This window comes from Epinephelus lanceolatus, chromosome 21, assembly GCF_041903045.1.
Source record: "Epinephelus lanceolatus isolate andai-2023 chromosome 21, ASM4190304v1, whole genome shotgun sequence".
NCBI classification, from domain to species: Eukaryota; Metazoa; Chordata; class Actinopteri; order Perciformes; family Serranidae; genus Epinephelus; species Epinephelus lanceolatus.
The window spans coordinates 13326411-13352500 of NC_135754.1; the positions used below are offsets into that span (position 1 = coordinate 13326411).

A 26090-nucleotide genomic window follows, 5' to 3' on the forward strand; every position below is an offset into this window, starting at 1 on the left:
AGGTGTGCGTGGGGATGTTTAAAATTCAATGGGATAAATACCAGTGATGGAAATAAACAAAAAAATGAACACAACACTATGTTAAGATCTGTTAGTGAGCACTTCTGTTTTTCCAAAATAGTCCATCCACCTGACAGGCGTACATTGGAGACAGCTAATGATAATTGACAGGCAGCAGCTCTGGTGGACATTCCTGCAGTCAGCACACCAATGGCATGCTTCCTCAAAACTTGCAGCATTCTGTGTTCTGGAAAGAGACAGTGTTGCTGAGTTTTTTTAATGTATTATTTTGGGACTTTGAGCAGTGCTATCTAGTTCCATTGTATTTAAGAGAATACAGACATCTCTACAGCTGATATCTCCACTCAGCAACTCACACCAAAACAATCTAGATTGATAAATAGCACTACAGGTAAGAAGAAAAATATGTATTTTTAATTTTGGGATGAACTGTACCTTTAATTCCAAAGCCTTTCTTGCTCTTACTGTATGTCTCTGTATTTTGGTTCTCTTTTCTTTCCGGTCTCTTCCGGTGTTCAGGACTGCAATGGTGCACTGTGTGTGTCAGAAGGCAGTCGCAAGGCTTTGTACTGCAAAGTGATCTGTCTGAGGGAGTTGGGACGACTCAGAGAAGCCTACGAATGTCTCCTCACAGCACCACATGTATGTCGTCAACACTGGAAATATTAAGAGAAATTAGTTCTTCCTCTACGATGTTTTAAAGATCTGTGTAAAATGAAAAGATTATCTCTTAGAAAATGGGTTAATGGAGATGGTGTGTGCATTAATTAATGCAAGTTTAGAAAAGAATAGTGAATTTAAGTGTCAGTACTGAGTCCACGGCCACAGAAGGGGAGAATTGTGGAGAGACTTCCCCACCCACAGGAGAGGTGGGTGCTGCTGTCACGGTGTAGAGCTGATTGTATTGTATTGATTGTATTTCCCGATCTTTGCTGAGCAACAAGTTTTGTCTGAGAAAAATTAAAGGCCTGTCCCCTATAGAAGCCCATCCCAAATAAAGGCCTGTTGAGTTCAGTGAATAAAGCAAATAATAGCCCGGGCTATTAATTTAGGTTTTATGGTATCTAAATAAATACAAATGCAAATAGGAGGTAAATATCTAAAGAAAATACAAATGTTATATGCTGTGAATAACCAAAATTAAATTAAGTGGGTAAAATTGGCCCCATCTCGACCAACTACAATATTAAAATGCTGTTTACACATGATTGCACTCTGCAGGTTTGTTTTTACTAATATTATACTGAAAATTTTGGTGATAACACACCTGTATTTTTATTGAAGCAACGTTTTACATTTTAAATATATGGCCTATAAGTGTAATGGAGTATTACACTGTGGTAACTACTTGTACTTAAGTAAAGGCTTTGATACCTAATGAAAATAAAAGCACAAAGCTCATGGAACCACAGACTGTATAAATAAATGGAAACTAGCGCCAACAGAGCATTGACACAGTTTTTGGTGCCCTCCTGTGGCCACATTTCTCCTGGAAACTTGTTGCAATACGGCACTGGCACTCACTCCAAACAGCTAGCAGTTAGCTAACAGCTAGCTACCGTTAGCTAGTCAGTATCCAGCAGCAGTCGTAGCGCAGAGACACCCGTGCTCCGTCCACATACCAATGACAGAGACACTAAACTTACAGATATGCGCCTGGACATTGACTGATATATTTTTCTGTTTTTATCGCTAAAGCTCTGTGAAGCTATCTCTGATCTGAAAAGCGCTGTAACTTAACTCTCGGTGAGTTGCCGTGCTAAGTGAGAGCTTTGGCTGTTAGCCGGGGCTCCACTGGTAAATTAAGTTAGCTAACTTACCTGGTAGCTATCGTAGTTAGCACTGGGTTTATTAGCGGTGTAGCCATGTGTGTCAGCTCAACAATAATTCTTTGTAAACTATAAATGTAACAACACGTGACTTCGAAAACATTTTTGAAAGCTAAATACGGTTTATTAATTTCTACAACGTTAGCTAAGCTAAATTACAGTGATAAGCATTCAGGCTGAGTAAGTAGCGTTAGCTGGCTAATCCTAACAGCCGATAGGTAAACCCTGTTAGGGTTAGCGTTACCTACACTAACGCCATTAGCAGCTAACGCGATGCAACTTGTTTATTTTACATGCATTGCTGTTGTAACGTTTAGTTAAAGTTGACCTGTAAGCTGGCATGTTACACGCTAACATTCGCTAACGGTATCATTTTCCAAACATTGTTACAGCTGATGTGTAAACCGTGTATGTAGCTAATGTTTTGATGCCCCCTCCCCAAAAATGTCCGCAATTTATGCGTCAAATACTTGTTGGGGGATTGTATCATCCTGAGATTATCTAAATGTTAACGATAACATGTCGCCAGCTTCATGGTTACTGGTCCCCGCTGTTTACGCAAGCCCGATGATTGCTTAGCGTGTTTAAATGGCAGGCCTTGGTTTGTTCAGGGCGACTGCAAGTAGTTAGCAGGGTTTGCAAAGGTGTTTATTCATTGTAGAATATAACCATATCTATCAGGATACTAATATTATACTTGGGCACAGTAACCGTAGCTGTCAAAGCTGTTAATACTGTTGTGTAGGGGAGTTTTAAACTGTTGCAAGTCAACCTTGTCTTTCCCCTCAGGCTATGGATCCTGAAAGACAGAAACGAAGAGAGGAAATTCAGAAAGCCATGAGCTTTATTCAGTAAGTGCACACATAATATTGACTTTACAACTAATTACAGGTATCATGAGCAAAGTGCACACCCTTTAGTATATTGAGAACAATGACAGCCTCTTCATTTTCTCTCCACAGGTCATCATTGCCTTTCCCAGAGCCAGAGAGTTATGAGGTGTGCATTGGTCCTTTTCATGCCATTTTTCTTTTACAAATTTTAATCAGCAACACACACCTACAATATTTACTCACAGAGTCCACCATGACCATACTCTCATTTTGTTCTATCATCTCTTGGACTTAGATGAAAATTTCAGCTGAGATATTGTAATTGATCTTCTCCTCAATAGTTTTCTGTCCTACTTCTTTCTGACTATCTCATATCACCCTCCTAATATATATATTTTTTTTAATTTAACCCCCTCCCTCCATCACCCCCACTCATTATTCAGTCTCAATTTGACCTCCCTCTACACGTTCCCTTCAGGCATTTCTGACCCAGTTGGTGTGTAACTTGCTGGACGAGGGCAATTCCTGCTTTCGAGATGGAGACTGTCGTCAGGCGACCCAACAGTATGGGGAGGGGATCAGTGTTGCCCGCTACGCTCAGGCTGAGGCCCTAGTCATCCCCAGCGAGCTGCTGGAGAGCCTGTATGTCAACAGGGCTGCTGCCTGCTACCAGACGGTGAGGGAAAAGGGGAAACAGGATATGTGACTTGCAGATACATATGTGGACAAATGGAAGATGCAGTCAGAATGTGTATTTGTTTTATACTGAAAACACTAATATTTATGAATAATTTTCAGCTTTGTTATGTTTAATTTTTTTTAACAACATAGTTTCCTTTATACAGTACTGTATTGTATGAGAAAGATAGAATAGAAAATGTTTGAATTTTTAGACATAGTATCTGAGTTAATGCGGAGGAAAATCCAGGCTTTTTTAGTCTGTGACTCGTCTAATTTGTGGCTGTTACAGTATCAGGATATTGTAGCCAGTTTGTTACCAGTTCACCCCCATATATACCATAAATACACATTTTTCCTCTTCCCCGTAGTATTGTTTTTTAAATCTAGCAAGTAGCACGAGCAGGAACATTTAATCCATGGGTAGATGCACGCATCTTTTTGCGGGGTGATACAGTTGGCGGATGCAGTTTGGTAGTAAGAAAATAGTTCCTACATGAAACTGTTCACAACAAGATCTGTGGATTATCTTGAGTAACCAGATCATGATTTCTGGAAAGAGACATTGCTGTTTAGTTTTTCCAATGTATTTTTTGGCACTTTGAGCACCACAAGCTGAGTGTCATCTAGTTCCCTTATATTGGAGAGAAGGCAGACATCTCTACAGCTGATATCTCCAACACTTGGCAACTCACACCAAAACAATCTAGATTGATAAATAGCACTACGGGTAAGAGTAAAAATCTGTATTTTTAATTTTGGGATGAACTGTCCCTTTAAATTCTGAAGCCTTTCTTGCTCTTACTGTGTATCTCTTTTTTTGTTTGTTTGTTCTCTTTTGGGTCTCAGAGGGAGTTTGAGCGTGGTGTTCAGGACTGCGACAGTGCACTGTGTGTGTCAGAAGGCAGTCGCAGGGCTTTGTACCGCAAAGCGATCTGTCTGAGGGAGTTGGGACGTCTCAGAGAAGCCTACGAATGTGGAACCAAATGTCTCCTCACAGCACCACATGTATGTCATCAACACTGGAAATATTAATAGAAATAGAGTTCTTCCCCAACGTTGTTTTAAAGTACTAGTGTAAAATAAAAGATTACCTCTCGTGAAATTGGTTAATGGAGATGGTGTGTGCATTAGTTAATGCAGGTTTGGAATAGAATAGTGAATTTCAGTGTCAGTACTGAGTCATGGATATGTTTTACTTGATAACTTTGGAGCTACCTCTTAATAGTTTATTGTAAAGTGAATGATACTGATTGTTGGTAAATGGAACTTCTTGTTGTGATTAATCTTCCAGGACAGGCAGGTGACTGAACTGGCTCAGGATCTGGCCACTAAACTGGGCCTGAAGGGCCGTAAGGCTTACGTCAGCCCACAGACGGAGTCCACGGCCACAGAAGGGGAGAATCACGGAGAGACTTCCCCACCCACAGGAGAGGTGGGTGCTGCTGTCGCGGTGTAGAGCTGAGCTACATACTTGGAATGCCGTGACTGAAGGAGAGGCTAATCATGTCTTATTTTTTTCTCTTTCCTTCAGATGTCCTCCAATGGGCTGGAATCTCTGGGTGACATTGGACCAGGTATGAGAGACTGGCACACCTTGAACATGTCTGCTCCTGCCCACATTCCCACCTGTTTCTCATATTAATTTCCTTCTCATCATCACTTTTTTCCATGCTCCTCAGCAGACCTGGCTAACGCACAGTGTATCCCTGCTCCCTTGGCCACACCCATCCCAGTCAGCGATGACCCAGCGTCCACTGTGGTGACCCCATGCACTGACCTGTCAGAGAGCCCCAGCAGCCAGGGCCTGCCTCCCATGCCGTACTCCGTCCCTGTATCGGAGCACATGGATGAATGCAGCAGCAGCGTCATGAAGGACGAGCTAGACAGTCTGCTGGAGTGCATCCCCAAGAAAGTCAGTGAGGTTAGAGAAGGAGAGATGTGCAAGAGATCAACCAGTCATACACCACTGTTTTTACTTTCACATTTATTTCAGCACAAAAATTGGTCTTTTACTGTTTGTCATTTCTGCTTGATTTAATTTAGAAGTGTTATTTGTAGTATGTTTCTTTAAACAAGGGGAAGGCAGAGGAGTCTACACTGGAGAAAATCTTGAGGTGGAATATGATCCTCATCCCTCTACATGAAGTAATTCTATTCTTGCCTCTGTTTTTTCTCTTGATCCAGAGTCCAGTTCAGGGTGCTATCCCAACCAACCTCCCCAACACAGCGGTGGGTCTCCGGCCTCCGTACTCCCCAAGCCTTCCAGCCCCGACACCCCAGCTGCCCCCAGCCTTCTTCAGCTCCTCCATCGGTGACATGCCCACTCTGGAGCCCTACCCGCAGCTGGCCCAGCGGGACCAGGGCTCTACCCAGGCGCAGGACGCACTGGGAGGCTTCCCCACAGATGGAGAAGGGAAGTCAGGAGTCGCTGCTGGCGGGCTGGATTCGTTGTCTGAGTACACTCTCCCTGGTGAGGAAAGAGTCTTTATCTTAATATGTTATTATGTTGTTTTTTTTTTTTAATTTCAATCACTAGAAACCTTGTACATTTTAAGATCATTGCACATGGCATGCTCATGTTTACTGTGATGGTTCACATACCAAAAAAACATTAGAGGGACATCAAAGGGAAAAGATACAATGTTTGAGTCGACACTAGAATTACACTGGAAATAGGACTCCTAATAATGTTGTAACCCCACATATTTTAAAATTACTTAGTGCACCTTTAACTCAAATTTTCTGCTCAAGTGTATGTCAACTCTATGACTTTTAATTCTGCACACAGTACAGCATGCAAGCTATAAAAAAAAAAAAAAATCTACATTTAATTGACGCACACACTTTTTGAGCAAGTGCAATGTCTTAGCTTGCTCTTAGTTATTAGAGCACAGCTCCTAGGGAGTTGGCTTTAACCTGAGGTGCGTCAGCAGCAGACGGTGTGAGTCAGCACCATCACAATATGGTGTCTGACATCATTGTCCTTGTGTCTGTGGTCTTCAGGGGGACGAGTGTGTCACAGCTTCATCCCTGGAATGCGCAACCACAGTGCTGCACATGCAGTAAGTAACACACACACACACACACACACACACACACAGTCACACATTTGCATCATTTCCTGCAAAATTTGTGCTTCTTTTGACAAATTATAGTGTTAAACTTGTGTTTGATGTTATGTGGATATAATTGTGGTATATTTATGTAGCCTATATTGGAATTATATGTGAAAATTGAACAAATAAAAACCCTTAATCTGAACTTTATTTAAAAAACATCATAGAAATGTCACATCTTTAGTTGAGTATAGACAGCACCCAAATCCTCTTTACCTATATCACCTGTAACAAGTTAATCAAATGTGATATATGATTGTGCTATGTGATAATCCATAGAAAAATAAAGGAACACTCTGAGTGCTTTCTATGACATTAGAAATACTTTCAAAATACTAATATTTACATAAATACAAAAACTGCTAAAATACACAGAGCTATCTACAGTGCCACAGCCCCACCTAGTGGAAAAGTCACACCATGCCACTGTTGTATGATTTCAACACAGTGATGTTGTTCACAATGAAGCATTATAAGAGGTAAAAAGGATGCGTCCACCTAGATGCTTTGATAGTGACTTAAGTGTGTCCTGTTGTATCTAGCAGCGTCACTGAAATGGTGCCAGTTTTTATGAATTAGCGGCAGTTTCTGACTCTAATTAGTTTTTGTATTTAATCTCTGTGCCCCCCTCTTCTTCAGAATGGTCCAGCTGGAACCAACCTGTCCCTGCTCTCCAGGAATCCTCTGGCAGCCACACACGAGTTCCGGCAGGCCTGTCATGCCTGTTACAGCCGAATAGGTCGGTTCAAGTCACCGAGCTTTGAGTCTGTTTCTCATACTAGCCTTTGACCAGTTTCTCTTTTCTTTCCTTTTTTACAAATGTTTAAAGTGGGATGATATAGTATCAACATTATTTATAGAATTTATCTCATCTTACAATTGTTATAACTTGTTTTACAGTGTAATTTAACCATCTCTTTCCTCCCCTTGTTCACAGGTCCACGAGTGATGGACTACAAGTATCAGCCAGAGGCAGCACACCGCTGCAAGAGGGATGTGCTGCTGTGCCGCCTCAAAAACACAGATGACCCCACCTGGAAGAGGATTCGGCCAAGGCCTGCACGGAACAACTTCCTGGGGGCATTTGTACTCTGTAAAGGTATGTATATAGTCTAACTAAAACACTTGAATATATGTTGAAGGTGGAAAATTAATTTGGGAAATAACCCCAACAGCCTAATGGAGTTAAAGTATTGAAAATCTGTTTCTGTATTCAGTCTGACGTTCTCTTTCTTTGGTCCCACAGAGGTGCAAGAGCGTCAGGAGTGCCAGTATGGGGAGAACTGTACGTTCGCTTACTGCCAGGAAGAGATTGATGTGTGGACCCAGGAGAGGAAGGGAGCCCTGAGCCGGGAGCTGCTGTTTGACCCGCTGGGCAGCACAGAGAGACGGGCGCTCAGCGTCACCAGACTGCTGCAGCTCCACATGGGCATGTTCATGTTCCTCTGTGAGGTGAGTCCACGGTCTGTGTTTCTCTTGTCCTTTTCGGTCTCTTCAGACCTCAACTTATGGAGCATTTCATCTAAGACTTTGACTAATTTACATGTCTTTTCTCTCTCAACAGGAATGTTTTGACAGTAAGCCTCGCATCATCAGCAAACGCAGCAAAGAAAACTTAGCAGTCTGCTCAAACCTCACAGCTCGACACCCGTTCGACGACAACAAGTGAGTGTAACAGGGTTTTTGTGTCTTCATTTTGCTGCAAAATAAGTTGTCAGGTTTATTGATAGTGTGATGAAATGCGGAGGTAATGTGATAAATGCACCTCTGTGTGCTGCAGGTGCCTGGTGCACGTGGTGAGGTCAGCCAATGTGCGCTACAGTAAGGTGCGTCCCCTGCACCCTCTCTGCCAGTTTGACGTGTGTCGCCACGAGGTTCGCTACGGCTGCCAGCGTGAGGACAGCTGCTCCTTTGCTCACTCTGTCATAGAGCTCAAATGCTGGGTCCTGCAGCAGGATACTGGTGAGGTCCACATACATCAGTCATCTTTTCAATTTGTTAAATATATTGTTACTGGAATTTAGGGATGCACAATATATATAGGGCCGACAAATTATCTGCTGATAATAGGACTTTTTTTTAATTACGTACTATTCTGATAGTTAAATTACAGTTGATAAATAGTGCTGATAATACAAAGCCAGTCTGCTTTCACTGGCTTAACAAATGCAGCAGCTGCACACCTACACAAAGGTACTGTTGTAAACAAGATGATAGTAAACACCAACAACTGACTATGAACACAGCATCGCGTGTTCGTTATACAGTATCTACAGTGAGCAGTGAGTCATTGAAGGGTTTTTCACAGAGCTGCTCTCTATTATTTCCCTCAGGTATCACCCATGAAGAGATGGTGCAGGAGTCCAAGAGACACTGGCAAAGGCTGGAGCAGAACGCACAGAAGCAGCAGAAGGTGAGACAGGAAAAGCACTGACACAGTGGGATCTCTGACACTTTTTTTTTAGCAACAAAGAATAGCAGTGTACCCTTGCCCTGTGTTAAGTCTTACTAGAGTGAGGACAGCTGCGTATTTCCTCTAACACGCACGGCAGCCAGTCGGTTCTTTTCCCCTGAGAAGGAATTTCACCTGTAAAGCATAATGAGCATAGAAGTTAATGCCATCACCCCAAAGACCCTGCCCCAACAAATCAACAAGAGCTGCCACAAGAATTGTGGATTAAAAGCATTAAGTTACTTGTTAGATTTTTAAATGTTGGAGTAATTTTCGGGTGACGATTTGAGGGTAAAATCCCATCTATAGTTTGTTGTTGTGTTTGGTTTGTTTAGATGCCTGCTGTCTAATTACAAGTAAAACATGGCTGCCAAATTTAAGTCAAATTAACTCACTAGTTGCATGTTTATTAGTTTTTTTGTTGTTGCTTTGTACACATCAAACACAATCTCATGTTGTTTTCTGAGATAGATGAACAGCAGTCTGATACCATACTGCATGCCAACATATACTGCAATAGTTTGCATATACTTATTTTTCCTTGACAGTAGGGGCCGTGTTTGTGTATTCAGCTTCACCCAAAATGCAATTATTGTATGAATAAAAAAGCAAAACATAGTTAAATATGTAACGCAGTTCTGTTTTTGTCTGTTTTATCAACATTAACTCCATTTGTCTCTTTGTCTGTGTGTTTCAGCCTATCCATATTCCCCATCCGAGCAGCAGCATACCTGCAGGAGGAGTAGGAGGAATGGGAGGTGGGGGTGGAGGAGTCGGTGGAGACGGCATGGGTGGGGGTGGTGTGGGCCCAGTGAGCGGGTTGGGTGTGGGAGGGTTAGGAGCAGGGATTGGCCGAGGACGCCCCCTCAACCTGAAAATGAAGTTTGTGTGCGGGCAGTGCTGGAGGGAAGGGCAGGTCAATGAGCCCGACAAGAACCTCAAGTACTGCACTGCCAAAGCACGGCACAGGTGAGGCCTGTCTCGGAGCAAAGCAATATGGCAGTGTTTCAAATCTGATTTTTAAGGCTGACTGCCCTTGTTTTGTTGTTCTTTTAAGGCTTTAGGTTTGATTTTTTTTTTTTTTTTTTTTCCCTCCAATTCACGTCAACTCTCTTCTCAGCTGGACCAAGGAGCGTCGGGTCCTGCTGGTGAAATCTTTCGAGAAGAAGAAGTGGGTTGTCGTTCGGCCTCTGCCTTTCTCCCGCACCTATCCACAGCAATATGACGTGAGTCCTTGTACACTTGTTTTCTCCGCCCCTCCACCTCTTTCACATGCTGAGTACAGCTGACTCTGTTTGCCCTGGGGGACAGGTGTTGTTGTAAATCTTCTTACCCCTGTGTCTTATTAGCAGCTGCCAGTGTGTCTTTGACAGTGTTTTTATGTTGACACTGGCAACTGTGTTAGCTAACACAGGATTACCATGTTTAAGTCTTTAGAAAAAGTTAATTGTAAGGCATTTCAAACTCAGTATATTTTATCCAACTCTTCATCGTCAGAGGAATTGCAACACTAGTTTGCCTCAGAGGGCTTTACAACATACAAAACCTTCTGTCCTTTGACCCTCACAGCAAATAAGGAAAAACAACCCCAAAAAACAAAACTTCAAACAGGGGAAAAAATGCAAGAAGCCTCATGAAAAACAGACGAATGTGCAATAGATGTCATCTGTACAGAACAGACCAACATGATAAAATTATAGACAGTTTGGTATAAACAATCCATATGTCTGTACATAAACAACAACAAAGTGGCATTTTCACAACTTAAAGGGCTAAACTAGCTATAAAGAAACTCTGTTGCAATGATGTTGACCTTTTGTCTGTGTCTCATCCAGATGTGTGTGCATGTGATGAAGCAGAAGAAGTGCCACTATATTGGGAACTGCTCATTTGCTCACAGTCTGGAGGAGAGGGACGTCTGGACGTACATGAAGAACAACAGCTGTAAGCTTCTGGGTCCATCCAGAACCACTGTGTTGTGAGATCAGTGCATTTAGAGATTGTATACAAATGGAAAGATGGTATTTAAAGTGGCAATCTTGAAGATTTTAGGTCCATTCAATTTTGTGATACCTATAAATATTGCAATATTTTAATCAGTGGGCCATAGGCATGATCACCATTGTGTTACCTCATTCAGCAATAGATAGTAACTTAACAGGTGTTTATTTAAGTAAAATAACCTTTTTGTCTGTTACCACAGTCACGATAAACTGCATTGATTTTTGAAGTGCTGACTCCACTCCACTCGCACTGATTGTTGCTCTACGTCACACTGTATTCAAGGTTACAGAGATTGTCTTCTCTGTCTCTCTTCTTCCTCACCTCACTTCTCTGCAGTGAGAGACATGCAACAGATGTACGAACTGTGGCTGCAGCTCACCAATCAGAGTAGACGCACAGATAGCTCTGCAGTGACCCCGCCCCCAGAAGACAAGCAGGTCACCATAACAGCAGATTACACAGAAGGCATGGTGAGTGGTCATATAACACTTTATTACACAGGTTTGTTGAATACTTGATTCTTAATTGGTCAGTTACAGCATTCCACATTCTGTTATTTCTGAATAACAGACTGTTGCTAGGGCTGGATATTGTTAGAAAAACACCAATACCAGTGTCATTATAAAGTGTTACTGATACTAATAGCGTACTTTATAAGCAACCTTTTCGACTTCATCTTATACACATCACATGAATGGAAGCATTCAGTTGGCCAACTGTGTACTCCACAAACTGTATGAGTTGTAGCTGTTGCGGCAGTGGGCCAATCACATGTCGCATTACATGAAAGAACACTTGCAGTGATTGGCTGTGAGCGTAACTGTACAAATAGTCTTGTATTTACGATCTAGGTAGAAAAAGGAACAAATACAGGTATTGTTTGACTGGAAAAGTTTTGATGCTACTTGGTACTGGGTTATTTCAGTCGATACCTGAAATGAAATGAGTACTAATACCCAGCCCTAGTTGCTGGACGCAGCTCTGATAAAAGAAGCACAAAAATCATTTAAAAATCAATCATATGATTTTAAATCAATATTTAGTGTCAAGTTATTGATTTCTTTAGTAAGCAGCTGTGTGACAAGTTGAAGCAAAAAAGTCCAATATGTAAAGTTTGTACACAAACAGTTTATCTGTATGGATTACATTGATGCAGAATTGACAAGAATGCTGTTGAAATATGACACCTTTCATCTTGTGTTTCTAGAGTTATTTGTTTTTGTTGACATGTAAGGAATTGCTAATATGTCATATGTCTTAAAAGGAGTTTGGCGTATTGCTTTCCACCAAGAACAGGGTGGGAAATAATCTCAAAAGGGATCTAGTTGTAGTCTTTCAAATAGCGACCCTGCAAGATCCCCAGTCTTGTATGAATAAAAGAGGCATATTTTTCTTCAATGTGAGAGGCTGCCAGACAAAAGTCTTCTTGTGTATGGAAGGCATTAGTTTACGTTTACTGACTGCATCCCTGTTTGCTCAGTTGAAATGGTTGTTGGTAAGTGTGAGAGATGAGCTGTGTTGATGTGTATTGTTTCAGGGAGGCCGACGGTTGTCAGACGGGGACGATCTCTGAGTGTAGCTGTGTTGACTCGAGGCAGCTGATTGCTACTGAGCTGCAGACAAAGAGACGGGCCTGCCACACCAGCTACAACTGAACAGTCTGTCATCTCACCAGTCTGACCTCCTCTAACATCTAGCCAGCAGTGTGAGAACAGATGGACACACGATGAAAGGGTCGACCCCACCACCACATTAATACACACACACATACACACAGCACATGATGCACAAATCACAGGCACCGCTTAACACAGAGAGAGCTTTGTAAGTGAAAATACAGGACTTGGATTTGTGTTTTACTGTCATTCTGCAGTTACACTCAGCACATTTAGGTTCCCCTTCAGCAGATTATACCACAGAAATTCCACAGACAACTAGTTTTGCTCTGACTAAAATAATCACCTAGTTTCCCTAGTGCTCTTTGGACTGAGTATCTGTGTCCACCACCACCTCTTTTTAAAAACAAAATCCTCACAGCACTGAAACAATTCTTGTGGGCGCGCTGGTCGCAGCTCTTAAATCTTGCTTGGTGATAATTTAAGAAATGAATTGAAGCTTGGTACTCATACGCTAAAAGTTGAAATTTTAACTTTGGAGTGCCAGAAACACCAAGCCCACAGTGCTGGCGATGGCAACAGAGACTTAACCTATGAAGCATTGTAAAAAGAGGTTGTTGGTGGACACAAGTCGTTAAGCTGCATAACAACCAAATCCTCCTCTCCTTCCTTGGTGAGAATATTGCGAGAGGGTCAAAATAACTTACCTGAGATTAATAATTTAGAGCATAATTTTTTTGTTTTAAGGGGAGTTGTACTTCCCTGTTATATTGTCTGCCATATTGGTAGAATGCTATGAATGTAATGCCTGCAAGGGCCTTTAAAACTAGGAAATTAGTCATTTAAAACGTTGCTGTGGTTGTGGAATGTATGCAAGTATACTTAACATGCCCCAAAACAAACTTGTGTAACACGACAGCCCCCCCCCCCAAACACCTCTCCCCCAGGTGTGAAGGCCTATTGATAGCTGGATATGTAATCAAACCAAGCGACCCTGCATGGGACCCGCAGAGACACGCACACACACTCACATAATAACCTTGTAGTTGCTGTCAGCTGACGTCCAGGTGACTCAAAACATGCTTGAATGTCAGCTCCTCTCAGGTTGACATAAACACCTGTGGCTAAAGTACACATGGCTAATGGCTCAGAGCAGCTGTTGCCAAAGCGACCATCATGTACTTGAAACTATTGGTAAGGAGTTGGCAGGTGTGAAGCTGGTGTAGGAGTCAGAGCAGTGACTGCAGCGTATGAACAGTCCTTGCTAGAGTGGCTCTCAGCATTAGATCAGTTCAGACCGCAGATGCCCATTAAAAAATGATGACCTCACTTGGACTGAAGCATAGTGAAAATACTGCCCGTGAAGACGACTTTAGTTGTGGGAAGAAAAAGATGAGTTTTGTAATAGTTAAGAGAAAAAAAAGATAATAAACAGAGGACAAATCTGTGAGAAAATAACTAATGAAAGAAAAGCAGGATTATTAAGAATGTATTTTTCTATAGTTGATTGTGAGAAGATATTTAAGATATGTTAAAAGTAAGGGCAAGTCGCCATTTCTTCACTTGAACTGGGGTCATCATTTCACTGAAAACCAACCGCGCCCCCACGGCCTTCAAACGGAAACCCGTGTTCCTCATATGCATCCAGACGTTGCGTTCCTGACAGCTAACAGTAGCTCCTAATATTAACCTTTTCATGACGGGGAACCTGCTAGTCTGAGGCAGGGGAACTATGCTCACCACATATTGTGCCTAGAAACAACACATCAACATGCAACACCAACACACACACACACACACACACACACAAAAACGTGTACACACACAGAGGCAGGATATCTGTTGCCATCTTATTCTAGCCTTTAATGCGGATGGAGACACAATGGAGGTATGTTTATATTCAGATACGTATACACACATATTATACATATTTACAAATAATGGTATACTACTAATAATAATTGATAACTTAGCGGTTAAGCTTAATAAATATATAACCTGAAAACCTGTATTGATTACATAGAAGAACTTCTTGTTATTGAGGTATTGCTATATGACATGTATCGCTGAACTAGATGACTATAGTGATTTTTTTTTTTTTTTTTTTTTTTTTTTTAAATGATCCTTTTTATTTTGTAATTTTCCTTCTGTGTGGGTTGTTCCAGACAGGGTTTGTATGGAGGGGTTGAAGCAGATTGATTTTTAAGGCTGAATGTGTTGCAGTAGGGTTAAACCTTTAGGCTGAGAGCAGAGGGGAAGAAATGGAGCGACTCGCCCAACTTTAGAGGGTATTTTTTTCGTTGTTCACAAGTCCAGCAGCTGAACTGGATGTACACATTATGGCATGCTCCTGTTCTGCAACACATTTCTGTGAAGCTGCAATTTATATTTGAAGTATTCATCTAATTTTCCTGTCCGGAGTGACCTCGGCTCACGCTTAAATCAACAAATGGCTTCAATTCCCAACATACTGACATTAAACTCATCCTGAACACCATGGCTAACTGGAGCAGACGTTTAAAAAGTGTTAAAAAGAAAGCAAAGATCTTAAACCACAGTATATGGGTGTTTTGTGATGTTCCATTGTGTCTGCAGTTAGTGAATAAATAGAAAATAGAGAAATGATTGACACCAAAAGCTGCAGTGTCTTAATTATCCAGCTGTTAAAAACTGACTTTATGCCTGATCAGTTTAGACGGACAGCCCCAGCTTAGGCTGAGCCTAAAAGCAGATCTCAGGTCAGTGTTGTTGGTCACTCAGCAGCAGTTTTTGGGGGATTGTCGATGACGAGCCCTGGTCTGGAACAGCCCCTGGTATTAGCTTCTTCAAGGGATCGTATTACTACTACTCCTAGTATTATGATGAATATGATGACGATAATGATTGCTATCTATTGACTATTTCTATTTCTTCTCTATATGCTATTGATATATGTATGTTAATTGCAATGTATAACTCTCTTTATATATGTATCCATGTATGAATATAATAATTAACAGTAAATATGCATCTGTGTATGCAGCGGTGCACAGCTCTGTCTGGGAGGCAGTGAGCAGAAGACATCCAATGTGAGGCTCCTGAGTTTTTAACCCTACAGGTGTCGACAGCCACCTGTAGGCTGTCAGTAGTAGAAGACATTTCACATAGTACAGTAGACCTGCTCTTTATTAATGTTGTCTGAGCTCTGTTTGTAAGCGTCGGGATTATTTGGGCACTGGCCAGAGAAAAAAAAGAAGATAGTGGATTCAAGTTGACACAATATATATATATATATATATATACATACAGTTTACTGTCTCCCCTTTGTCTCAGTGTTGATAAGATCAACAGAGCTCGCTGCTCACTGCCTGTGCTGTGCGCTTTTGTTTAAATTGATACACCAGGCAAAGACAGATCTGGAAACAAAAGCATACATAGTAGCCTATATACTCCCGTATAGCGCCTTATTCGATATACTACACCTATAAGATGATACATACCCCTATTGTATAATCCTGCTTACTATATACAGTATATGATACCTGATACCTATTATAATACTTAGACACCCTTATAAGGTAATTTAGATAAGAGATGGTGGAGCTGTTTTTTTCTTTCTGTGGCTGTGGAAGAGTTTGCTGTGGTCAGTAACGTGTACCCATCTTGTTATTAGGAGAGTGCCACACACTCAAATGCTCTCTTTCATTCAATTGTTGTCCATTCAGGATATTTGCAAAGTAGCCGGAATTGAAAATGAACATCAGTCTTAATTTTGGTAAACAACTGAAAGATGGAATTTGATTTTAAAATTCCATTTTGTGACATTTAACCGTGAATATGGCAGCCATTTTTAAATGTATTGGCCAGTGTTACAAGTGGACAAAATTGGTACATTCATGATTGAATTCCTGCCTTTAAAGACACGTTGGGAGTAAATCGTTAGAGCCACACAAAAAAGGCAGAGCATTTGAGGGAAGGCTCCTCTTCCATTGTCGGAGAAAGGCACTAATGATGTAACTGAATTGCACAGAAAATTAGTGGAACCTGTGCTGCATGTTCAAGTGTGTGTGCTGTTGAAGGCAGGCGAATCATGACACAAACTTAAGTGAAGCAGGTTTCAGCAACTTTGTGCACACATAATAAATCTTGCACAGTAGTTTTACACAGTAACTCCGATTTTCCGTTGTAAGCAAACTCACAGTGCAACTCAGTCACCTTACCAATTACAGCTGATTGCTGTTCATGCTGAACAGGTAAGGGAGCCAGTTCATTAGATCTGAAGTTTGCTAGGCAGGAGTACTTTGACCCTGGTGCCAAAATCCCTGCATGAGTCTATTTATGATAAAACAATCCAATTTGCACATTGACTACAATTATTGTATTTTCACATCTTGCTGGTCCTGCATAACAAGATTAATGCTATGGACCAATCAAAGCTATGTAGAGACTGTGTTGGAGATCATGCTGCAACCAAGACAACAACCACCTCTCACTTCAAAAGGCTCTTTACGTAATAAGTTTGTGTAGCGTACTTCGACCCTGGTGCCAAAATCACATTGACAACATTCCTCTTATTTTTTAACGTCTTCCTGGTCTTGCATAGCACGATTGATGCTTTGCATCAGTCAGAACCAACTAGAGATAGTGTTCGGAGTTATAATTCAACCCATAAAAGGATCCTTTTACTTCAGAAGAGTCTTTATGTAATAATTGGATGATTTTGGTGGATTAACTGATGTCTAGAATTTTCTGTTTTACATCCTTTTCAACATGAATGGCAGCAATTAATGCTTAGCAAACTTGATTATATTATGCTTTGTATTACTCATGCTAACATTATTTACAGTGGCTGTGGTACAAGATGTGCAGGCTCTCTCATTGCCTTTCGTTCCATTATTCACCTAGTGTTATTCTCCCTGTGTGTAAGCACACAGTTGCGGCGGCATTTTAGTTATCATGCCCTCCTGCCTCCCCAATATACAGTTTGTGTCATTTGATTCCCAGCAGCAACACACACCGACACAGCCACACAAAAAAATCTTAATTTATCGGTTTTCAATCAGTTAGAATCTATTGGTTATTTGAATTGTTTAACAACTCTGATGGAAAGAAACCAGGGTTGTAAGAAGTGGAAAAAACAAGGCCTCTTTTTGTACTGTATTTTTACATTTCGTTGTTTTATTGTTTTATCTCCTTGACTTTGTTTTCTCTTTTCTCCTCCCTGGTTGGAAGTTCATGATCTCATTAAGTGGACCAAATCTCTTGAAAGCATTTAATAAACCGACTGTTTTAGAAAAAAAAATGTTTTTCCATTCACTCATTCTTAATTATAAATGGTTACTTTAAGGGTCAAATCACAAAAATCAAATAAGTATGTGGACACCTGGACATTACACGCTTATGTAATTTTTGCACATCTCATTTCAGATAATGCAGAATAGCTACCGCTCCATTCGGCTCAGTCTTGGCAAGGTGCTGGAAACATCAATGAGTCTATTGCCGAGCTTTCAGTCTATTTGACCTTAATCAGACCAATCTGCACATCTCATTTCAAAACAATGGACATCAATATTCTGCTATTGCAGCGCACTTTTAGACTTCCCAGAGGATTGTGGAACCTGGCTGCATAGATTTGCTTACAGTTGGGCAATGAGGTGTTCGATACAGATGAGCTCAGGGGTCTGTGCAGGTCAGTGTAGTTCTTCAAAAGTACACAGAACTCTGTGTCCATATACTTTTGGCCATTTGTGTAGCTTTTGGTTTATTCTTGGATTATGATCTACTCCAGTAATAAGCCACTTATCTTGCTTTGGATATGGAGTTGATATTCTACTCTACAGTTCATAGTAGTGTCCTTTTTTAAACAAACAAAAAAAAATACGCTTGATACACTTATATTTTGCCAGATGTGAGATTTTGGCCAAGAATGTGAATAGAGCTGCTGATTTTGCTTTGTTACACTGCAAAACATGCCACAGAAGATGCAGCATATTTAGCATATTTAGTACTATTCTGACAGAATTTAACCTGATCAACAAATTATTTTCCAGACTTCATTTTGGTTGCTACATTCCCTAAATATATGCAGCTATGCAGATTTAAAGTGCTTTTTTTTTTTTTTTTTTTAAGGGGGGGAGCAACCCCTGACCCCCCATTTTATAGTGTTCCCAATACTTCTCAAACCAAAGTTAGGCCCTTGGTAGTATCATAGTCTAATTAGAGGTGTTTCTATCACAGTTATCCACATAAACTAAATATAATTGAACGTCACAGTAATTGTTTTTTGTTGCAAACCGGTCTGACTGTTTCACTGTGTCACCTTGGAGGGTAAAAACAGTCTTGCACGTGTTCTGTGACCTACACAGCCAACACCCTGCCCCTCAGCCTGAGACCACCCATTGTCTGGGGTAAATAAATGTTGTTTCACAGACGTTTTTCTCAGAGACCATAACTTGTACAACTTTAAAAATGAGTGTAATTGACGCAGGTGTGTCGGTAGCTGAGCCCTCATGCAGGCACACCCAGGTGGATATGAGTCAGTATGTATGAATGTAATTAGATTCACCTGTGCACAATGCGTCAAAATGTCTGCTGTGAGACACACACGTGTGTTGCCCCTGTACACGTGTATTATGTATACTTTAAAATACATTTCCCATGGGTCGCTGCCTGACATTTTAGAAAATACTATTGCAGTTAGCACTTTGAATGCATGTTAGCTTAAAGTTAGCATCTTATACTCCCTACTGTGTCACTGCAATCAAATATTTGAAATTAATTGGGTATATTTAAATATTATCGTTTCAGAACTCACCAAATTGTTATTTCGCTTTCTCTTTTTTATGGACAGACGCGTCAGGAGCTACAGGTGGTTATTAATTAGTATTCTGGGTGTTAATATTACATAACCGTCTGCTACGTTTAGGGTATAAACTTTTTTTTTTTTTTTTAACCTTAGGTAATCCACGCGCAGCTCATGATTGGCTGTCAGCGCCGTGACGGGCACACTTGTAAACCAATTGGCGCTGGTTCCGTTGATTGCTTGAGGGGGAGCATGCCGCTGATTGGCTGCGGGGGTGTTGAGTGGGCGGGCCTTGTTAAGTAACTTTGGAGAGTTCACGTATGAGCTGTTATTTTGATAGTCTCAGCAAAAGGCTGGTCAAGTCCCAGGCAGGCTTTTCTCTTATTTTACAGCATAATTGCTTCTCGTGAGCTGCCGACCAGCTCGTAAATATCTGTCGATTTTTAAAAAGGGGGAAACATGTCTACAGAGATCCCGGAGATATTCAGGGCGCTTCTTGAGCAACCATTCACTCTCCCCAACTTTGACGATAATGGTAAGTGGCTGCCGAAGTTCATAGGGACGTGTTTTAAATCAAGCCATGCAATATCGTGACTTAAGAGTTTGTTTTAATGGAAGGACAATTGCTGATGTAGGATTGGCGTTTTAAAATAGTTTCTGAAATGTCTGCAAACAACTGCGTGATTGTTGCATAATCCCTGTCAGCTGAGCTGGATGGGAATGTGTGCCAGCTGCTGGACTGCAGGGGTCTGCTTTTTGGCTTCAGTGTCCAGCGGTTAGTGGCGTACATTAAAAAAATAAATACCCCTCAGAGACGGTGCTGATTGAGTATTGCCTCATGGCCCAGACAGACAGGCCGCTGCAGCAGAAGCTATGTGATGACCGACACTTGGCACAGTTTCTGACTGTCTGTTGCAGCTGAGTGATATGATCAGTGATTGTGATGCCTTTTTTAAATTACTCTAGTCAATGCTTTTTGACACCGTCACCCCAAATCAGAAATGTGCAAAAGTTGCAATAACAAGTCCTCAGTTCTTTGCATAATCGCTGTGAAATACCCAGAGGGGTAAAATGTCAGTTCCTAAAAGAGACCTATCCACATGCATAGTGAGCATGGTTTGTCTGCATAGTCACTAGTCTGTCAAACCAGCAGGACCTCTTCATCCTGTTGCATCTTTGTTAAACAAATTAAACAAGTGCCCTGTAATACCAACTGGATCCTGCAGCAGTTGTCAGAAGCGCACCTATGGTGATAGTTGAAAGGAGCTACTGTTTTTTTCCCCCCCTACACTAATCCTGTCCCAGGGATGTGTTGATCAGATAAAAGAGATCACTGCATACAGCATGGTAATACAATTTTCCTACAACCCAGTCTGTGGGATCTGTGTTTGTTCAGCAGTAACCTGATGGGATTTGAGCTATTGGCTTGGATCGAATCTTGAAAATCTGTCAAAGTAGCCCCCAGGCAAAGTAAGTTAAGCACCCCTGCCCCGAGATGTTTGAATGAAAACCACTTACAGTGACCCCACACTGGCTGTTCTACCTATTGTTCTTTATATAGCTGTATCAGGGTGATCTAGCCCAATGTTGCTTTGAAACATCTTTACAAAAAAATGGATTAGCTGATCCTGGATAGCAAAATTGTGTGTGTGTGTCTCTCTGTGTGTGTATAAGGTTTAGAGGGGCTAGTGGACTTTGTAGAGTCGTGATTGAATCACTAGATGGCTCTGTTTTCCTTTCTAGTCTGGGCCATGTTTAGATAGATTCGATTAGAGTCAAGTAATATCATTACACTGAGAGGTGTGTTGTTGCAGTTGGCCCCATTTCACAGGATTTAATAATCACTTGTTAGTCTGTGTGTGTTTTCAAATTTGGCACAAATGTCCATTTTGAGTCCAAGATGAACTGATTAGAATTCGGTGCCAAAGGTGATTAAATGCTAATAATGACAAAATTTCACACTAATGTCAAGTAGGATAAAATGAAGAAATGATGTGAGGTCAAAGGTCAACTTCACTGTGACATCATAATGTTCTGCAAAAACACTTTTCTGGCCATGACACAATGTCATATCTCAGGAACAGAGGGGGAGACATTTGGTCAGATACTGAACTGGTGACACTAATCTTGGGTGTCCACCTTGTAACTGTGCTGGTTGTATAGCTCTTCTGTGCTGCTGGGAGGAAGATGTGTGTGAAACATCCATGTTTTCACAGACATGGATACAAACTGTTACTGCAACTTGATGGGTTGGTGGCCATTCTAGTTAAAACTGGTCCAGTATTGAGTGAGAGGGCTGCAGTTGTCAGCTGTGATACAGGCTGTGGAAAAAAACTCTGGGGGCATATGTGCACTGTCAATTTAAGTCTGTCAGGCCTACGTCAGTTAAAAAATGGTTATTCCCATTAGTGACTTAGACACAAAAACATTAAAAATACCGAAGTTACCTTTTAAGGCTTTCTAAATTAATTCTAGTAGTTTGGAAGAAGTCATACAAATGTGGGGGTGAAAATTTTTGGGTGAACTGGTCCTTTACTCCAAGAATTATACTCCATAATATGTACAAACTGTCAAAGTACCTCTTTACACAATTACATTGAATATTTAACACATGACATACACGCTAGTGACCACGATGGCGCAGATTTGCTCCAGGACCTTTCACGTGCAGATACTCAGCACGCAACAGAGGCTTCAAAGGCTTTTATATTTTTAGATTTTCTTGTTAGTTGTAGCACCTGCGGAAAAGCACTTTACACATGAACAGTGAGCATCACATTTCTCCATGCATATAATGTGACACAGGGGTCAGTAGTTGTTCCCTTCTGAATTTAGTTGGTATTTACTGTGTGCAATAATGACTTATGTGAGCACACAGAATCCATAAAGGTGTCTAAAGCAAAATATGCTGCAAACTTTCCTCAGCTTGTACATTTATGACTGTACAGTATATAAACATATGACTAAGATGACATATCAGTGAAATTCCAACTGCTTAATCATTTTGTACAAAACTGCACAGTCATGCTGACAATGGAGCTTGTTTTCAGAGAAATCCATTCACTTTTTATTAACTTTGCCAGACAGGGAAACCGCATTGTGGACAGATTAAATTTGTGGCCATGCCGCATCCGTGTGAGACAGACATCCCATGTTTTCTGCTGTGGTTTGTGGGGACTGTTATTTAATGTTCTATGATAACAGGCAGTTTATTGGAAGGTTCTTGAGGTCAAGAAAAGGTCAAGTTCCCAGGAAAGTTGCATACAAACTTAATAAGGATAATATAGCTTGATTAGTTATTGTAATGCCCAAGGTTTTAACTTAAATGAGGCAGTGTGGTACTAATATAGAAAGTGATGTTCAGTGAGTGCACTATGGTAGCAGCTAACCTTGAAGGCTTAGTCTCTTCTCATAATGTTAGACTAAAAACAGATTCAGTGAGACACATACAAGCAACATGGACCGAAAATATCACTGACACTAAAACGTGAGGTTGGACAGTGTGCACCTTGTTGTGTAGAGCTGCCTTTTGCAATTTACCACACTGATGTTGGTATAGAAATAGAGTGAACAACCCATTTAGTGTCATTGGACAGAACATTGGAGGATGTGGAGGGTGCATGTCTTGCACCGAACACTGAAGTGTATTTATCTGTCAAAGAACACAGGATGTACTTGCATTAGAATCATGTTTTGTTGAAAATTCACAAACAGCTATATAAAAACATTTAGACAACTGATGGATGGACAGAAAATTAAATAGGCAACTACTTTGATAATGGTTTGGCATTTTGCATGCTAACACATTTCATGATTCCAGATTCTTAAATGAAAGGATTTGCTGCTTTCCCTTTCAAGCATTAATTATTTCGATTGATTAAACTGATTGTCTGTATTGAGTACTTTTACCCTGAAAGTACCTTTTCCTAGTAGTAGCCTACTTGTACTTTAATTTAAGTCTCATTTTCAATGCAGAGTATTTTTTTTTTACTTGAAGTAAGTGAAGGGTCTGAGTGATTCCTTCACCACTTCATATCACACATCAGGATTAAAAAGGCAAAATATCTCAAGCAAGCAAGCAGTTGTTGTGAGACTGATCCAGTACTGTATGTTCCTGTGCTGTTGTGGCGACTCTTGATTAAATAACACAGATCATCAGATGTCCCTGGGAGGTCTCCCCGGGCCGCAGCAATCCTCTGCAACAATCTTAAACCTCAAGGTTCTGCCTCTGTACGGCCATTTGCTCTGTTGCACCGCTCCGCCGCCCCGCATGCATATTTCTGAGGGACATAGACAGAGCTGCAGCTCATTGGACGGAGCCTGTAGATATGTAAGGGCGGCAGCCGCACGTGTGTTTGCATGTGAGAGGTGGTGCAGCAATGCAAGGACAAACGTGAACTATATGTTGCATGTACGTCCTTTGTGTTGTTTAAATTGTGACGAAGTTGCAGGATAAAAATGGAATCATGTGTTTAATATGTATTTCTAAAGATGGGTCTGGATGGTTTTACTTTTTACTCATCATACCTCACTTAAAGATAAAAGGCCAGTCCACCGTGCTGTCTTCTGTGACTGTATATAACACACTTAAAAACTTCGATAAGAAAAAGAACTTTAGTAAATGACACTGATCACTGTAGAACTAGTCTCGCAAAATCATATTTATCTCGCGTTGCTGCAGGACCAAAATGGATATAGGTCACAGGCTGCTTATATTAATGCACGTTGATGGTTTGGCTCGTGACCAACATGTTTTTCTTTAATGTGTGCTGCGGAACATTTATATATAACTCGGTCAACCAATGAGATCTCAGCTAGTTGCGGCGCGACAACCGCTCTGATTGGCTCCTCGCTGGAAGTCACCGCCCCCTACTTAATATTCATAAACAGAGGGCTCGGCTCGCGTATCAACTCAGAGTAGGCGGACATTTTTGACGAGGAGGTGCGGTTTGTTATCAACACCGAAACCTTTAGACGACCAGAATTTCTATAAGTAGGCTATCGCAGAGGGTTAGGGATGCACTGAAGGTCGTTGTAAGACTTAAAGCGCAAATTTTGGATTTTAAAAAGACTAGAAACACCGTGTGACGACGGTGATACCAGCTTGATAGCAAACGTTACCGAGCGAACAGGCCAGCTGCTGAGCTTGCTGCTTTGCCAGTTACCAACGTTAGGTCGATAACGTTAACAACAAGGAAGGAAAATGTCGGTCGAGCCGATTATTATCAGACTAGAAACGGCCACTGGGGACTCGAGTACATTCCCGGTGGTTTTGAAGAAGATAATGGAAATGCCTCCGCCGAATATTCTGGACGGCGACGACGGTGAGTACGGCAACGTTAAATGGACGGAGGGAAAGGAGCGATGTAGTATTAGGTCAAACTGCAGTTGAGCCTGTGACCCCAGTGTAGTTAAATATGTGCAACGATACTAACTCATGTAACGTTACACCATGCATTATAGCACAATGTATACAGGCCTGTATTCTCTGGAGTCTGTGACCCAGTTAGTGAAGGGGGAACTGGCTGTTTGAAGCACTGTGAAACTGTTGTGGCTCACTGTTTCTAAGCATTGGAGACAGTAAAAAATGACGACTTCTGCTGGCAGGCCTTTGATATTGCACTTTTGTGGATGGAGTAAATTGAAGACCACGATGAAACAGTCCAATACAAGTGGTTTTCCTGCTTTCATTGTTGCCTTGTGTTGTCTTGCGTCGATACTTACACTTTCTATGTCTGCTAACATCACTAACAGACCCACCTCACTATTTAGACTTTTAGAGGCACGCGCCTAATTTTAAATGCATTATTCAAAGAAAAATCCCAAGTAAATTAAAAATCTGCACAGAATACAATTCTCTGCAAAAGGAATATTTGTGTTTAAATTTAAAGACACTCAACTTTTGCAAAATACAGTCAATCGACAGTTTCAGAATCTGTGTCAGACTAATGTCTTGAAACAATGTTGGTGGAACATTATTGCTAAGGTACTGCCAAAACTTAAGATTTGTAAATGGTTTGTAAGCAAGGAGATAACTTAGCCTCCACCCCCAACACCTTCCACTGTGGTTTGGTGTGGTGACAACAGCAGTACTGAACAGGAGTGGAAATGTACTGGAAAATGGACATGTAATGATAGTGAGTAGCAAACTGACTGACTGTGAAAAAACTGAAACATTACCTGTATGTCTTCACGCTTCACGCTGGTTTTACTGGTCTAGGTACTGTATGGACTGTATGGGGCCCATGAACTATGAGCTGTTTTATGTCTGTAATGTTTTCACTGTGGCAATGGGCTTTGAAGCTGAATTCGTAAAGTGTCTCAACTGTGCCCTTGGTTGGAATTGGTTTGAATTTTTGGATCTTTGTAAAATAAGAGTATGGTCCAGACCTGCTTAAAAAAAAGAAATCAACTGAGATAAGTTACGATCTGGCGCTATATTATTAAACTGAATTTGACTTGACTTGACCAAAAAACATTTCAGTCTGGTCATAAAACTCGCATAGGGTGGATCTATAGTCCATTGATATCTAGACAGCATGATGAACCTGAGGTGCTCTGTAGGAAATTGCTGTTGAGAATTGCATTTGTGGCAATTTTAGGACTGGTCTCTTTGTTGTAGAAAGGTGCAATAAAAACTTAGTGGTTGGGTTTTGTGCCTGAGGAACCTCTCTTAATGAGGTCTCTTTTGAGGGTAAAAGCAGACATGTCCTACGTCAGGAACTCTCAATTTTGCTTGAGCAGTTTTCGGATAAAA

General features: G+C 41.1%; 2 protein-coding genes and 1 long non-coding RNA gene across 7 annotated transcripts in view; 2 read left to right on the plus strand and 1 right to left on the minus strand.

Annotated features, from left to right (window-relative positions):
- The first annotated feature begins 1532 nt into the window (after window positions 1-1532).
- On the plus strand, window positions 1533-17833 carry zc3h7bb (zinc finger CCCH-type containing 7Bb). Of its 3 annotated transcripts, none has more exons than XM_033611963.2 (21): window positions 1533-1767; window positions 2640-2701; window positions 2813-2849; window positions 3162-3359; window positions 4211-4369; window positions 4656-4796; window positions 4896-4938; window positions 5044-5276; window positions 5549-5834; window positions 6368-6426; window positions 7120-7219; window positions 7418-7579; window positions 7727-7932; window positions 8045-8145; window positions 8261-8442; window positions 8814-8893; window positions 9630-9901; window positions 10053-10158; window positions 10768-10876; window positions 11273-11406; window positions 12474-17833. In XM_033611963.2, exons 2-21 carry the CDS (start codon window positions 2643-2645, stop codon window positions 12507-12509), a joined length of 2703 nt encoding a protein of 900 aa, XP_033467854.2. In that variant the 5' UTR covers window positions 1533-1767; window positions 2640-2642; the 3' UTR covers window positions 12510-17833. The 3 variants fall into 3 exon arrangements, with proteins under 3 accessions (XP_033467854.2, XP_033467852.2, XP_033467853.2); XM_033611961.2 differs by having other exon boundaries at window positions 1534-1767; window positions 5044-5285; XM_033611962.2 differs by having other exon boundaries at window positions 1534-1767; window positions 5047-5285.
- LOC144459382 (uncharacterized) lies at window positions 7301-19583 on the minus strand. Its single transcript, XR_013488353.1, has 2 exons — window positions 19346-19583; window positions 7301-9067 (listed from the first exon to the last, which is right to left on the minus strand). It is a non-coding gene; the product is annotated as an uncharacterized LOC144459382 (long non-coding RNA).
- A 59-nt stretch (window positions 19584-19642) lies between these two features.
- Window positions 19643-26090, plus strand: part of tefa (TEF transcription factor, PAR bZIP family member a) — a 13924-nt gene continuing 7476 nt past the window's right edge. Inside the window, exons 1-2 of one of the 3 annotated variants that reach the window (XM_078163219.1) lie at window positions 19643-19868; window positions 24529-24657. In XM_078163219.1, coding sequence (XP_078019345.1) covers window positions 19793-19868; window positions 24529-24657 — 205 coding nt within the window. In that variant the 5' untranslated portion in view covers window positions 19643-19792. Of the gene's footprint in view, window positions 19869-24266; window positions 24658-26090 lie in introns of those variants that run through there. The other 2 variants (XM_033611965.2, XM_033611964.2) reach the window with 2 other exon arrangements.

Bases quoted from the DNA above. Each gene is read 5' to 3' on its own strand.
- zc3h7bb (XM_033611961.2), top strand. From the start codon at position 2,643: ATGGATCCTGAAAGACAGAAACGAAGAGAGGAAATTCAGAAAGCCATG. The intron at 4,370-4,655 runs GTATGTCATCAA...TTAATCTTCCAG, and splicing joins GTCTCCTCACAGCACCACAT to GACAGGCAGGTGACTGAACT. The intron at 5,835-6,367 runs GTGAGGAAAGAG...TGTGGTCTTCAG, and splicing joins GTCTGAGTACACTCTCCCTG to GGGGACGAGTGTGTCACAGC.